The sequence below is a fragment of the Equus przewalskii genome, chromosome 12 (genome assembly GCF_037783145.1).
Source record: "Equus przewalskii isolate Varuska chromosome 12, EquPr2, whole genome shotgun sequence".
In the NCBI taxonomy this organism is placed as follows: domain Eukaryota; kingdom Metazoa; phylum Chordata; class Mammalia; order Perissodactyla; family Equidae; genus Equus; species Equus przewalskii.
The window spans coordinates 27,398,105-27,414,483 of NC_091842.1; the positions used below are offsets into that span (position 1 = coordinate 27,398,105).

At 50.7% G+C, this 16,379-nt stretch overlaps 1 protein-coding gene across 1 annotated transcript in view; it reads left to right on the top strand.

Moving 5' to 3' along the window:
• Window positions 1-2,497: 2,497 nt before the first annotated feature.
• GPR139 (G protein-coupled receptor 139) overlaps window positions 2,498-16,379 on the top strand; it is a 33,380-nt gene continuing 19,498 nt past the window's right edge. Inside the window, exon 1 of the mRNA XM_070566568.1 lies at window positions 2,498-2,847. Within this exon, the coding sequence (XP_070422669.1) occupies window positions 2,724-2,847 (124 nt within the window). The 5' untranslated portion in view covers window positions 2,498-2,723. The remainder of the gene's footprint in view (window positions 2,848-16,379) is intronic.

Below are 16,379 nucleotides of genomic sequence, written 5' to 3' on the forward strand. Positions count from 1 at the left end.
GTCTTCCAGAGCCAGTCAAGCGGGGCAGCCCGCAAGCAAAATTAAAGAGACTTTGTTATTGACTCATCCTGCCCCTCCCCCAGGACCAAAAGCCTGCCCTAGGACCTTAAAGTCCTTCTCATCCACCCATCCATTTCCCGGGAAACTTGCACCTTGACAAGCTGCCAAGATCCCCGGTGGAGCCAGCAGAGGACCCTGTCCCATCCTTCATTCTCCAGATCACAGTGTGCACCGTTTCCACCACTCCGCTCCCTCTCGCCCTGCTCAGCATCCCTGGAACAAGGCCTCCCTGATTTCCTTCATGCCCATTTTACAGATGGGGAAATGGAGGCACGGACACCATCAGGTCCATCAAGGTTCCCCACGCAGACCAGTTCCTCTGCCCAGCCAAGTTTCTAGTTTTAGAAAGAGTCTCTAACTAGAGCCCCAGAATCCAAACTATGCAAATCCTTTTTAGAGTGGCTAGTCAGACATGATAATACTCTGTGAAATCTGAGACTATCCCCCCCTTTAAAAAATAGCAGAGGAGGGGCAGAGGAAGTGAATATTTTGGGAGGGGAGGGGTGGGGATTTCAATTTTAAAAAGGATTGTCAGGGCAAGCCTCAATGAGAAGGAGATATATAAGCAAAGACCCGAAAAAGGTGAAGAAGCAGATTAATGCAGCTTTGTGGGCAAAGAGCCTTCCAGGCACAGGGAACAGCCAGTGCAAAAGCCCTGAGGCATTATCCACGATTCACAATGTAGAGAGATCTCTAAATAGACTGGGGAGCTTTGTCAAATCGAACACGCTCCCGTCCCTGGTCACAGTTTCTCATCTCAGCCCTGCTGCCTGCAGATAAATCCAATCTATAGGCTTTTGAACACTTATTTATTGAGCCTCTATAAGGGCAGTGCTTCATTTGTCAAGGCAATGAGGTTTCTGTTTGGGGGAGTCACCTTTAAATGTGAGCGCTAACAACAAAATTTCAGTATCTAACGTGGCTTGAGCTATTAGACCCAGCCTCACTGGGTCCGCATGATGCTTTGTATTGACCCGACTCTTTAGGGGGCACGGGCCACCTTCTTCACCACAGACGCAGCCAGGTCCAGCAGATGCCTCCCTCAGGCAGATCCTCTGCCCTGAATGCCTTGGGGCTTGCCCCGCCCCACCCTCAGTCCCTGCCCATAACAAAGATGGGGACTGGATTCACCCCCCCCCCCCCTTTCTGGGCATGAGGGGCAGGGGTCCCCTGCGTCTTGGGAGACCTGGAAGAGGCTGGGGAAAGCCTAGTCAGTTCCTTCTCCCCGGGGAATGGATGTGATAGGGACGCAGGGGCCATCGGGAGCGGAGGGGGGGGTCTTATGCTTCTCACAGCCCATCACATGCTCCTGCATTGGCAGCTGCTGCAGCCCCCCCGCTCCCCCATTGGAAATGCCACTCTCTATATTTCTGCAGAATCTTTAACTCTCTCACACACGCTGTCTTGAGCCCCAGACAGATTTCTCTCCCTTCCCAGTTCGGGTGTGACCCCAAAGAACTGCACAGGGAACTCTTCATCGGCCTACCCTAAGGAGAAGGAAGGGTGCCCATTCACCAAAACTCTCCAAGACGGCCTGCGTTACCCCTCTCATCCGTCACACAACCTTCACACACCAGACCGCCCCCCCCCCGGATGACTCCCGCATGTGTTTGGGGTCTCGTGTGTGTGAGTGTGGTCTTTGCACGTGTTGATGAGGATGCCCCTGCGTTTTCACTCTTCTGGCTGTGGGGTGAGAGGGCCGCCGCGTGCCCGTGTGAGTGTGCGTGCGCCTGCATGACTGGGTACTGTGTGTCTTTGTGTGAGAGTGGGTGAGTGTGTGTCGGAGCAGCTGCAACGTCCTTATTCCTGGCAGAAGGGCTCCGTGTGGCGGGCTCCTCTTAGCCTGCCGGCAACCCCTTCAAAGGCACTCCAGCCCAAGGACAGTCCACCTCTGGCCTCCCCCAGAATCAACACACGCACTCAGAGGGTCTCCTTTCAAGCTCAGCGCCTCTGGTCCAGGGGAACGCACGACCTTTGACCATCTTCGCTCCAACAGCCTCCCCTTGCCCGGGCCCTGGGTACAGAATCCTCTCTATGGAGATGGACTCGAAGCCCTGGCGAGAGGAAAGTGAGGTGGCTGGGAGGAGAGTCGAGAAAGGCAAACCGAGGACACGCCGGGTGAGTACGGAGCCGCTGCGGGAGAAGCAGGTCCCACCCACACCACGCCCCTCCCGCGGGGCTGGAGATGGGGGTAGCCTGTTCCCACCTGGGTCTCGCTCTGGGGTTCCCAGGTCTAACTCCTTCTCTCTCCGGACACTGGAGCGCAGAGAGGCGGCTGGAACCCCCTCCTCCCGAGCATCTCACCCCCCGTGTCCAGGCCGTTGCTGATTGGCTGCGGGGAACGGCGTCCCAGCCCCCCGGCTCTGAGGCGGGAGCCGAGCGGGTCCGAGGTGGGAGGCGCACAAACCGGCTCCGGGAGCCCCTCCCGAGTCCCTGCGCCCAGCGCCCTGCGCCCTGCGCCCTGAGGGAGGGCTGAGCCGCCACTCCAGGCGGGCAGGTGCGGCGGGAGCAGAGGGGACCACGGCCAAGGGTGGAAGCAAGTCCTGCGGGGAGAGAGGAGCTGCTGCTCCAGCTGCTGCCTCGGCCGCCGCCACCACCGAGCCGGCGTCCAGAGCGGGGCTGGCAGGCCGGGCGCGGAGACGAGGGCGGCGAGGGGCGCGCTCATGGAGCACACGCACGCCCACCTCGTAGCCAACAGCTCGCTGTCCTGGTCCCCCGGCTCGGCCTGCGGCTTGGGCTTGGTGCCCGTGGTCTACTACAGCCTCTTGCTGTGCCTCGGTTTACCAGGTAGGTGAGGGTGTGGGGAGAGGGTGGGAAGCCAGGAGCCCAAGTGCGGAGCGACCCTGCCCAGACCCCCCAGGCCCATCCCCCTTCTCCGTGCGATCCCTGGCGCCCCCTCTGAAAAAGTTTAAGCCTTAAGGGCAACTGCGGACATTTCCAGAACGGGGGAAAAGGAAGTTGCTGTGGCCTGGCGCGGACTGTGCGTGTGTCTGTGTTTCACGGGTGTGTGTGCGCGGCTGGCGATGGGCAGGGTGTGAGTGTGGCTTGGTGTGAGTGTGCGCGCGGATTCGAGTGTGTTGGTGTGCATCCGTGTGTGCGTCTGAAAGGATCGGCGTCCGTGCGCGGGTCCAGTGAGGGCTGCGTGTGTCACTTGACTGCACGTCCGGACAAACGGCTTCGTAGGGGCTTCACTTACCCGTCGGCCCCCACGTCCACCCCAGCCCGGGGGCGCCCCAGCCCTGCTGCCCCGCCGCGTGTCCCCGCCTGACCTGAGACGAAACCGGAGACCCTGATGCTGGGCACTCTCTTGCTCTGGGGGGCGCTGGGATGGCGTAAGGGATGAGCCCCTGCTGTCCCCCTAAGCGGGGAACGGCCTCCAGGCTGGCTGAAAAGAGTTGGGGGTCGCTCCGGGACCATGCCCTGGCCAGGCAAGGGTGCAGAGACACACTCCACTCGGGCTGCCGAGGCCGCCACTTCAGGGGGTCAGAGTCTCCTTGAGGACATGCCTCGCCCCCTGGCTTTGCCTCCCTGTCTGCCCACCCTGGGAAGCTCACGGCTGCTGCAGATGTCTGGCTGGCCCCACATCTTAACGTCCTCTCCAAAGTGTGGCTGGGACTTGTGCTGAATTCCTGAAGAGAACTGAGCTGCTTGGGGTGGGATGGCGGGGTGCTTGCCGGTTGTGAGAGAGGGGGAGGGGTTTCCTGGGGCTCCAGCTTGAGATGGCCCCTTCTTGCAGGCAGCCTCTGTGGCAGAAAGATTCCTAAAGATCACTTGCAGACGGACAGGAGAGAGGGACAGAAGGGAATAGAAAGAAAAAAATCCAATGTACAGCCTAGAAAGGGAGCATCATCTACCCCGTCATCTTCAGCATCCTGGGATCCTGGGAACTTGGGAGCTGGGTCTCTGAGAGCCTTGCTGAGGTTTCCTTTCCAAAACATTCAACTTGGTAGCCAGGGCCCCTGAGGAAGTTGTTTACATAAACCCCCCCTCCCTAATTTGGCAGGTACGAGAGAGCGTCAGTTTGCCGATGCTGAGCCTCTCCCCCAGCAAATGATGAGGCTTTTATTACTAACTAACCGCTCTGGCTGCCCTGGGAGAGATGCTCAGCCCCTGATTCGCCCTGCTGAAGCGGCAGCACGTGTCCTGTAATTACCTTGAGCTAGAATCGATTCCGGCCCAGTTCCCACCTTCCCCAAGCCGCCTTCCTGAGCCTCTCCCAGAGCTCTCTTCTGGGGAGTGAGTTTCTGAGAAGGCTGGTGATTGGCGACACTTGCTGAACTGGAGAAGTGACAGGCCCCCTGTTCCCTTCAGCCCTCACTTCAGAATGTACCTAACCCCCGCCCCTTCACCCCTCCATCTCCTCTGCTGACTCAAGTAGCCACTCTCTCAGACAGTCCCTTAAGGGACAGAGACACAAAGACAGGGGAAGGTTCCAAGGGTCCAGAGCAGGGACATGAGGACGGGGAGGATGAGGGAAAGCTCAGACTTTCAAACCCTCAAGGTGGAAGTCCACATAAATCACACCTTCACAGCCTAACTCCTACGCCAGCAAGGGCCTTCCAGACCCACAGCGTTGGCACCTACTGTATGCCAGGCACGGTGCTAGGCACAGGCTCTTCAAGGCTGAGCCCAGGGCTTGGAGACTTAAGAGAGAGGGACTAGGAATGGAACTTGGAGGGCGTTGATGTGTCCATACACTGGACTAAGAGTTATGACCACCTACTGTGTGCCAGGTGTAAGGAAGTGCCAAAGGGACTCGGAGACCCCTAAGGTGCAGTCCCTGAGTTCAAGGAGCTCTCAAGTGGAAGCTTATGACTCTAGAGGCAGCAATGGATGCAGAAGGAGCAGGCCTTCTGGAGAAGAGCAGTCGGAGAGGCCAGGCTTGTACGAAGGCTGAGAACAGTTTTGTCCCTGGCTTGCAAGGTGGTTCAAAGGTGAAAGCTGAAGTCGTTCTCTTCCAACCGTAAGGGCAGGCAAGCATGTTCTGGCGACTAAGACTGCAGACTGTAGAATGAGGCAGAGCTGGCTGTCCACTTGTGGGCCTTTCGTGTCTCTGTGCCTCGGTCTTCACATCTGTAGAACGGGCATCATGAGAGTACCCCCCCACCACCACCACGGGATTGTGGTGGGAAGTAAGGATGCTGATGGAGATGATGGTGCAAGCCGAGCGCTTGCTTAGGGCCTGCCACCCCCCAGGCATTGATTGCCGCTGCGCTGCTGCAGTGGGGGTTAGCGTGGAGCTGGTTTGGTTGTAAGGAGGGGGCTGCACAGCCCAGCCAGTGAGCCAGAGAAGGGACCGCAGGCACAGTTGCTCGCTTGGCCGAGCTCCCTACCATCCTCCCCTCCCCGCCCCACCCCCAGCCACCAGCAATTAGCAAACCCTCATTACCCTGCCTCTGACTGGGAGGCACAGCTACGCTGGGTGTGAAGTAACAGACCGCAGGGCTTGGTAATATTGTTGAAAACTGAGATTTTAATTGAATCACCTTTCCTGGCAGTGGACTCACCCCGGTTCCAGATTCTCACTGTGGTGGTTGGAGACGTGGCTGGGAGCTGAGGGAGGGACGGGCAGTGGCTGAGGGCTGGCAAGGGGGAGCCACTAGAAAGCGAGGATTTTCTAACCACCTTCAATCTCTAGATTGAGAGGAAGAGCTTGGGAAAGGCCATGTGGTCCAATCCTCTGCCTCCAGGAATGGCTCCTAACAGTCTAATTTAACTGGTCTGGTGTGGGACCCAGGGGGTCCTAATGTGAAGCGTGGGCAGAGCTCTGCCAGTTAAGAACTGTTAACCTCTCTGTACCACAGTTTTCTCCATCTGCAAAATGGGCATAACAGCAGTATCTACCCGCCATACAGGTAGTGTGTATTAAATAAGATAATCTACGTAAAGATGGCTTCGCTCGGTGCCTGGCCTGAGGAAAGCACTTATTACTCAGTGCCTTGGATCTTTTTCCATATTAAATGTTTATGGTATTGCACTTAATCCCCACCACATGCCCATGACCTGTTCCTGGCCCTGAACCCATTTTACAGACGAGCAAACTGAGATTCAGAGACGTGGAGCATGTTGCCTACAGTCATGCAGTTGAACCAGCGTGCAAACACCTGCTCTTTCCATCGCATCACGGTACCTTCATTACTGCCAGGAAGTTCCTTTAACTAACCTCGGTCCTTCATGCTGTGTGTTCGATGGAGATAATTTGTGTCCCAGCTGTTCCTAAAAATCCATCTCTTTCCTCCTCCTTTTTAAGTCAGCAAGATGTTTCTACCTTTTGGAAACACATACAGTAAGCCAGCAGAGCCAACAAGGTCGAGTTGGGGACCCTGGTTGGGCCAGCTGGGACAGGACAGTGCAAAGCAGAAGGCAGTGCAGGAGAAAAAGATGAACCTGAGATGCGCGAGGGAGGAAGTGGGAGGGAGGACAGGTGAGCCTGCCTGATAAGGAAGGAGCAGCGCGAAATTAAACTGAGATTCGAAAGATATTTTTAAATTTTTACCTTCTCAAAGGCACCACAGATGGTAAGGGAGACAAGGGGAGGCAGACGACAGCCTGAAACCTCTTGCCACCCGGCGGAAGGGAGCGTTTCCGTAACTGCCAACTGAGGGTGGTGATACCCGCCTCTGAAGGTTGGTGCAACATGAAGGGAGATGACGAGTCTGCAGCCTGGCAGGTAGCGCTTTGACATGTGATAGTTACCGTTATTGTTAACCAGAGGTGGAAAAAATGGCGACCCGTAAGCTGGGCTGAGCCCCCCAGATATGTTTTCTTTTACCTGTAAACATCTTCAGGCAAAATTCAGTAAACAGATTCAAAGTACAAAGTCTGGAGCTGGACCTCTGGGGTTTGAGTCCTAGCTTTGCTGCTTATAAGCTGTGTGACCTTAGGCAAGTGACTTTATCCACTGTGTGCCTCAGGTTCCCCATCTGTAAAGTGGGCATGATGATGATGATGGTACATACTTCGTAGGGTTGGGGAGGACTCAATGGGTTAAGCACTTAACACAATGACTGGCACACGATAAGCACTCTGTAAGTCATTTTTTTCATCACTTAAAAATTAGGAAAATCATGGAAAAATTCCAAACTTGTTTTATGACTCCAGCTTTACCCTAATATCAAAGCTGGACAAAGAAATTATAAGAAAACTACTGATCAATATTCCTCATGAACATAGACACAAAAATCCTTGACAAAATACTAGCAAATCTAATATATAAGAAGGATATATAAGAAGGAATATATAAGAAGGATAATACATCAAGACTAAGTTGGTTTATCGTAGGAATGCAAAGCTGGTTCTTATTTGAAAATCATTCAATGTTATTCACCATATTAAAAAACTAAAAGGGAAATCTGTATAATCATCTCAACTGATGCAGAAAAGGTAATTGACAAAATTCAACATCCATTCATGATAAAATCTTAACCTAGGAACAGAGAGAGAACTTCCTCAACCTGATAAAGGGAATCTATAAGTAACCTATAGCTGACATCACATCTAAAGATGAAAGATGGACTGCTTTCCCCCTAAGATCTGGGACAAGGCAACATGTCACTCCTATTCAACGTCACACTGGAAGTTCTAGCCAGTGCAATAAGGCAAGAAAAAGAAAGAAAAGGTATACAAAAAGGATAAAAGTCAATTGTTTCTATTCACAGATGATATAATTGGCTTCGCAGAAAAATCGTAAAGACTCCAAAAAGAAGCTCCTAACAACTAATAAGTGAGTTCAGCATGTTTGCAGGACACACTTTTAACATGCAAAAACCTACTGTGTTTCTATATATTAGCAATGAACAATTTGAAATTAAATATTGGGATTGTTTTTTAAAATAGATTTCCAAGTTCCCTTGAAAAACCAGAACTGACATTAGGTTCATAGTCCCAGAAGGCAGCAATTGGCTGGAGCTGAAGAATAGGCTGCTTTTCCTACAGAGTTAGTTGTGTGTGTGCATTAAATAGGTAACGATATTCATATTATTCATATTCATATATTCATATATTCATATTATTAAAACATAAGTAGGCACACATTGCAAAGTCTCCCTCCCATCCCTTTGCCTTGTCCACCAGTTCCCAAATCCACTCTGTCATCACCACCACCACACAGACAGCCACTTTCTTAGAGGCTTAGTTTCTTATTTACTTTTTCAGGGATTTTTAGCATATATACAGGCAAACATGAATAGGGGATTTCAAGTCTCCCTTTTTTTACTCTCCCCAAAATGAGCACATTATACCTACTGTCCTACATCTTACTCTCTGTTCACTTAACATATTAATCATCCATAATAGTATAGGTGAGGATTTTTCATTCTTTTATGAGGCCACGTAGTATTCCATTGTATATTTACACCGTAATTTACAGTCAAGAGTCACTTAACAACGGGGATACGTTCTCAGAAATGCATGATTAGGTAATTTTGTCACTGTGCGAACATCACCGAGTGCACTTACACAGACCTGGATGGTCAGCCTACCACACACCTAGGCGCTGTGGCACTAATCTTATGGAACCACTGTCGTATATGTTGTCCGCCATTGACCGCAACGTCGTTATGCGGCCCATGACTGTATTTGATGGCTGCCCCTTTCAAAAGCACACATGCACTCCAATTTGAAGCAGTTTCTACGTGCTACCCCTGATTATTCCCTGTAACCTGTCTTTATGGACATTGGCCGTAGGATCCCCATTATGACAGTGGGAGAAACAGCACTGCACGAGGAGTCCTGGGTTCCAGGGTTGGCTCTGGCAATAACTCACTGTGGGGGCTGCCGTAGGCCCCGGAGAGCCAGGTTTTGCTTGTGTCTCTCAGTTGGAGACATGGCCCATGGAGGGGACCCAAGCACAGACCGACGAAGTAGCTATGCTGGAGGCTGCCTGGGCTGGCCTTGGGCTGGGGTCTGAAGCAGTAGCTTTGTTGTCCTTGCCCCTGCACGGTTTCTGTAACGATCCCATATGTCAGTTCTGCTTTATGAGGTTGAGCGTAAAATGTATATTGTATTGGAACTGAACAGGCATGGATGTGGATCCTGTATCCTCCTACCCTCATTTGCTGTGTCATCTCAGGGATGATGCTCCGTCTCTCTGAGCCCTAATCTTCATTTGCAAGAAAATGGGCAATCAATTTCAGCATTTGAGCAAGTGGTCTCTGACCTCAGGCTGCCTGGGTTTGAATCCTGGCTCCCCTACTTGCTAGTCTGTGATGCTGGGAAAAAGTTGCACCCTCTCTGAGCCTCAGCCTCCTCAACCATGAGATGGCATAATAATACTACCTATCTCACTGGGTTGTTTTGAGGATTAAATGAAATTGTAAACATGCTTAGCACCACTCTGGGCACGTGTTTGCTCTCATATAGAGTAAGATTTCAGTGAATGTTATTAACCTTCTGTGCCCTGCATAGTCATCATGGCAATTTAAAATCAAAAGGCTTCTCCCCGTCCCTCGCACACTGTCGGAGCTCAGTAAATAGCAGCTCGCGTTGTTTGGATTGTCTAACATGTCGATGTGCTCAAGCCTCGTAAATCCTCTGAAGCTACATGTTGCTTTATACGTAGATCTTTTCCATAAATGCAAAGTCCCGCTCAAAGTGCACGCCCCAGAAATGGAGCTCTGCGCCCTGGCCAACTAGGAGAGAGCAATCCAACAGATTAAGCAATCAATTCCATCAGAAGCCTAGGAAATCTGTACCCCGAAGAGAGTGGCCTGTGGTTCAGTGAAACCTGCAGAAATAATATCAGGCCAGAACAGGAAATGGTCTTTAGCTGAAGCTGGTGGAGACTGAGAAGCACCCCCAGCAACGTTACCCTGCGTGCTGCAGCCGGGACTGCGAACGGAAGGGGGCAGGGAGGCAGACACAGATCCTGCCACTGAACCTCCGTGCGGATCTGAAATATACGGACAACGCTGATGGAGGGGACCAGCCCTGCAGGGGAGACCAGGAAGTGCTGGGGGCAGGGGAGCACGGCTGTCTTGAGTTCACACACCTGCAAGGGGCAGCCAGATAGTATAAATGAGCAAAGTGGCCCAGTTTGAAGCAATGCTTCACTTACCCAGAGAATCACGCTTCCCTGCTGTTTGTCTGCAAACGTGGCTCTCTTGGTCTCTCTCATTTCCCCTCAGTGCTAGAGACATATGGACCAAAAGCACTGCACATTCCTTTTAATAATTGCTAGCACTTATGAAGCACCTACAATGTGCTGGAGATTCTTCAAAGCACTTTACAGGCGTTAACTCAGTTAATTCTCACGACGACCCCTTGAGGCATGGGTAACTAACATGCCCATTTTTCGGATGACAACGTTGAGACGCCTACCCAAGGTCACACAGCTGGAAAATGACAGAGCAATATTCGGTACTGCTGTCCAGCTTTTTATAAGAAAATGACAGCACACGCACAATGACAGCTGACAACTGACACTCAGGCTGGGTCAAGAGGTGAGGGTGACAGACAACAGGGAGGAGTGGGGACTGGGGACTTAGAAAGTGCCACCACCACTCAGCTTTCCACCAATGGTCCAATGTTGCCAAATTGTTCCCAAAAATCTAGAAATCCAGATTTTTATATGAAATGTCCCAATGTTTCTAGGTTGGCAACTAATTAAAAAATTTTAAAAAACACTATGCAAGCCAGTATTGTGTAAGCCAAATTGAACATGTCTACAGGCTGCATACAGCCCACCAGACTGCCAATTCACACACTCCAGAGTGGGTAAAGCTTCAAGAAGCACCAAGAAACACCAAGGGGGGTCACAGTGGGTGGAGAACAAAAACAAGAAGCTAGAGGGAGGAGCAAGAAATAATAGAGATGGAGACCCAAAGAAATATATGGCTTAGTAGGAAAAGCATGCCAAGTCAGGAAACCTGGGATTTGGCATAAACTAGAAGGAAAAGCTCCAAGAAATAACACAAATTGCATGTTGACAATGTCTTGGAACACAAATCCACCGTTTTTTGGAGTGGGAAGAACCCTGAGAAGCTGACAGCATGGTGGGTTAGGATGTCGGCTCGGTGGTGCCCAGACCTGGATTCAGATTCCAGCCTTGTGGCTTCCTATTGGTGGGGCTCTGGCAAGTGGCTTGAACCTCTCTGAGCCTCAGTGTTCCTCTCTGCAGAATGGGTATAACAGTGCCTTTTCACAGGGGTCGTGGTGTGGACAAAATGAGACAATTTGTGGCTCGCCCAGAGCCCAGAGCCTGTCACTCCATGGCTGCTGTCTTCTGAGGAGTCCAAACACCTCCATTTTACAAAATGAGGAGACAATGACCTTGCCCAAAGTCACAGAGCTTGGAATGGCAGAGTCTGAACCAGAAGTTAGTTTTTCTAAGTCTTCCATAGTTTGCTTTTCACAAAATCATACAGCTAGTGGTCTCTTAAGAGGAAACACAGTAATAGGGGGAAAGGAGGAAGAGGCTGGGGAATTCGAGAGCTCAGAGTGACCTTCTGGATTTGGGGAGAATTTTGTTGTTGTTGTTGTTTTTGTTGTTTTATGTAGGATTGTTTAGGTGGGACGAGGCTGCAGCGTTCGATCCCTTCCCAGTCTTCTTAATCCTTCTGACTCCATCAAAGGGAAAGTCTCAGTTTGGCACTAGAGCGTCTTTAACACCTTTCCTTATGTGTTAAATCTCCCTTTTTAACAGACACAGGGCAGGCTCAGGACTCAGCGCCTTGGCAGACAGCGGTATGTAGCTAGGATTCAATGTCACTCTTGTACTGTCACTGTATTTGTTTTTAAGGCGACCTTCTATTTACAACAGGGAAGCAGGATTGTTGTCCAGGGTTGTCATACATCCGTGCTGTCCAATACAGTCACCACCAGTCACACGCGGCTACTGAGCACTTGACATTGACTAGCGCAACTGAGGAACTGAGTTTTTTATTTCGCTTCATTTCAATTAATTTGCAATTAAAATCTGGTACTCGATTCAGTTCCTGGAAATTAACTGTATACTTGGAACAACTTGGGTCTGTGAATCTAATCTTTCAACTTACATTTTATGACATCTAAACAGAGATTAAGGATTTCCAGTAAAAATTTAGCATCCGTAGAGACATGTGCTGGAAGTGTAAAATACACACCAGATTTTAGGCACTTCATATGAAAAAAAAATTAAATATCTCATTCCTAATTTATATTCATTATATTTTAGATGAACATGGTGAAATAAAATATATTGTTAAAATTAATTTCACCTGTTTCTTATTTTTTTCAATGTGGCTGCTAAAAAATTGAGATTGTATATGTGACTCACAATACATTTATATTGGACAGCAGTATGATATAAAGTGTAAATTCAAGGAAAAAAAGGCAAATCACCTTAAAACAAAATGTTAAGTAAATAATAGTACAGGGGACTCAAGAATATGGCAAAAATCATAACGTTAGTGGGCCGATCACTAAAATCTAGGGAGCACTGATCTAATACGATGCTCTTAATGAAGAAACTGAGGCCCAGAGAGGGCAAGGAAGTTCTCCAAGGTTACACAGCCAATTAGGGGTGAACTTGACCCCAAATCTTCTGGATTCCAAATCCAGTGTGCCAGGGGATAACCACCCTCACCAAGGGAAATGTAAGGAAGGTTGGGTCAGGGCGTGGAAAGGACATGGCTACCTTGGATCCCAGTGGGACTCCGAGAGAGGGAGCTTCTCTGTATGCACAACTCAGGGTCTTTACTTTTCTATAAAATGGAAACAGAATGACTTGGGCTTCCTTTGAGTAAAGGTCATGACCAGCTGAACTACCCTGAGAGGACACTAGGACTTTTAACCCTAATGTATGTTTTTATTTTGCCCCACGGCAAAGAAGGATGAGACACGAAACCAGACAGCACAATTAGAAAACAATTAGTGCATTCATTGATTGACTTATTTGCCCATCCATCCATGCACCCACCCATCCATCCATCCAACCAATCATCCAACCACCTACCCACCTACCCACCCACCACCCATCCATCCATCCACCCATCCATCCGGCCATCCATCCATCCGGCCATCCATCCATTCATCCATCCATTCATCCATCCATTGCCCAGCATTGGCCAGGTACCAGGCACTATGCTAGGCACATGGCAAGTCATAAAAGACCTGCACCCTGCCTTTGTGCTCACACATACACATACACACACACAGAGACGACTGGCATGATTAGAAACCCAAATAAAAGTAAACTATTACCTGTGAAAAGATCATGGAGGAGAGGCACACCATGACAGGAGAGCTTTTCATGGGGGGACATGCCCAGATGGGGAGGCCTAGGAAACCTCCCTCGAGAGGAACAACTGAAACCTGAAGGCCGAGGAAGGGAAGAATGGAAGGAAGAGAGCGAAGGAAGAAGGCTGGGTGATGACCCTGAGACAGGAGGGGACCCAGTGCCCACATACCAGGACAGAAAGAGGACCAGAGGCTGCAGCACCAAAAGGCGGGGTGGGGGTGGCGAGAACATGGTGTGAGGCGCAAGCAGAGGGAAACAGGAAGCCAGAGCTTTACAAAAACCACACGAATTGACCAAGTTGGGACAACACATACTATAATGTGAACACTGAGGTATCCACCAGCGACTTTTCTTCCCCCGTCATTTGCCGGAATGTGTGGCCGTTGGTAGAGCTGGGGGAATTGCTTTCCTGCCACAGACGTTTCTTACCATTCTCAGCTAAGTGCAAAGCAAACCATCAGCCACATCGCTTCAAGCTAGGGACTCTACACAGACACACAGACACTCACAGATGCACAGAGACGTGTGTGCGCGTGCGCGCACACACACACACACACACACACACACACACACTCCCCACAGTCGGAGGCACAGGATGGCCTGGTGATTCTGTTCCGGCTGCAGCCCTTTGCATTTAGCATTCCTGTCCTCGCCACCATGGTTCAGCTCCACAGAGCTGCTGACAAGAACCATCATCTGCCTCTCAAGGAAAGTGGCGGCTTCCCTGGAAGGTGGTAGAAGGGAGCAGTGATTGGAGAGAGAACCCGAGAGGGGCTGGTGCTGCCAGGAGGGCGGGGATGGGCGTTCCTTCAAGGAATCACAGGCCCACGCTCTGGACCCTCACAGAGCATGGCTCCCACATCATGTCCGCCCTCCACACCCAGGACCCTCCCAGAACACCACTTCTCTCACCCAGAGGGCAGTGGGGAAGTCATACCGCTTTAGGAAGAAGTCCTGGGTTCGAGTCCCAGTGCTGCAACTTTGCTAGTTGTGAGGTCTTGAATGGGTAATTTCTTCTTCTTTGAGCCTCAGTTTCCTCATCTGGGAATGGAAGTGATAATAAATTTCTTCACTTAGCACATGTATGCGGAGCCCCTTTCATCTGCCAGGCACCCTTGTAGGTCCACGGTGAGAAATCTGGGTTTTACTCTGTTTTGCAAGAAGACACAGGAGCCTTTTAAGCAGGTGGCATGATTTAATTTGAGTTTTCCAAAGGTCTCTCTGCTTCCTGTAAAAAGAGGAGATGGAAGGTGGTGAGAGGGGAGCAGCAAGAGCAGCGAGGAGGCGGACGCGGGGCTCCGGGGGGAAGGGCGAGGAGTACCCACAGAGCGCCCGACACAGGGCCGGCACACAGTAGGAGTGCGGGCCAAGGGTCACGTTCACAGCCTGTCTCATCCTGCTCCTTTCCCATCCACCATCACCCCAGTCTGCAAGTAAAAGAGACAGCCAAGAGCAGTGCGCAAACTAATGATGTCCTCAGACACCAAGGACGTCTGCGCCCGGCTCCCCGGGGGCGTGGGAACGCGTCCCAGCACAACTGGTCGCTCTCATCCTGGTCGTGGCAGTGGGCAGGTCCTGCTAACGAGCCAGCTGTCAGTTGCGACAGTCCTGAACAGAGAGAAGGCAAGTGCCTGGACAAGAAGAAAAGGGTCACCCTCGGCACTGTCATTTGACAAACGAACAGGATTGAGTTCTGGCCGACGTGGTGGAAGGACATTGTTACCCTGACTGCTTTCAGTTCTGACGCCCCCAAGATTGAGTTGGGGACTCCCAGGACATCTTGAGAATGGGCAGAGAGAGCTGGCGGAACAGAGAGGAAAGTCTGGTCGCTTCTTGGATGTTCTCAGAACAGACCTTGTGGCCAGAAGAGGATGGCTCTGGCAAATGAGGGGACTTTTTTTTCTTAACCACCGTCGGCGCTAAACGCTGCACTCGAAATACTGGTCACATGCGTGATGGTTAACATGGTTCTCAACCACCCTCATTCAGCTCCCTAAAGAGGCCTGGGCTGGGCAGAGCCAGCCAACAGCCAACTGGAAACTAAGAACTTTTAGAACGTAAGAGAAGCCTGTTTAAAGTTTTTATTAAAAACTGCACCTTCTCTATTAACATATGGAGGTTAGCTCGTAAGAATTCAGACTACTGAGAAATTTTAAAGTCTGGCAAAACTGAGTTCTCCTTGGCTGTGACCCAGTGCCTAGAACCACATAGCCGCAGCCTCCTTTAGACCCAGCTTGTGCTATGCCGTTCACCGCAGTCCCCACCTCTCCCTATTGTTCCCCAACAAAAGATTTTTTTCTTATACCTGGCCTGCTTCTCTCACTTGTTTTCCCTGCCTTGCCCCTGTAGGATTTTGAATTTGCTATGTGTTTTGAATTTGACTATGTATACAATACACACACACACACGCACACCCCATATCCATTTACACCACCACACATTTGGCCTCATTTCTTTCCAACCACTGGAAATGCTTTCCTGCAAGAAGGGAAGTTGGTAAGACCTGGATATGAGATCCACTGGACTTCCTAGCTGTGTGTAGTTAAGTTCTCTGAACGTCTATTTCCAGATCCGTAGAATGAGGATGAGCGTGCCCCCCTTGTTGAGGGGAACACATGAGACAGTGTGCATGAAGTACCTGGCACACGGCAGGTGCTTAACAAAGAGAAGGAGTTTTTTCTTGAGACTGACGAGGATTCTGTGAGATCCCCACCCAGGCTCTCTAGGCTGCATGAAAGACGAAGCTCCATTTCATGAGGTCCTGCTTTGTGCCGGGGGTTGTAAGGGATAGCGGTGGGGGAAAAGACAAAGATGAAGGTGAAATGGTCCCCGCTCTTAAAGAGCTCACACTCCAGTTAGGTGGAAAGGAAAATGGATAATCCTAATACAGGGTGACAAAGTCTATAACAAAGGTGAGGGTGAGGCATTTAAATCCCCATGGGGATTCCAACTTACCTCTGCCTGAGAACATCAAAAAGATGCTGAGTTAGGCTATAAGCTCTTGACAGTAGGCTCAGAGTCCTCTTTTTGACTCCAGTACCGTCTGGTGGGCCTTGGCACATGGTAAGGGGCTTGGTAACTGTTGTATGGATAGATGGATGGA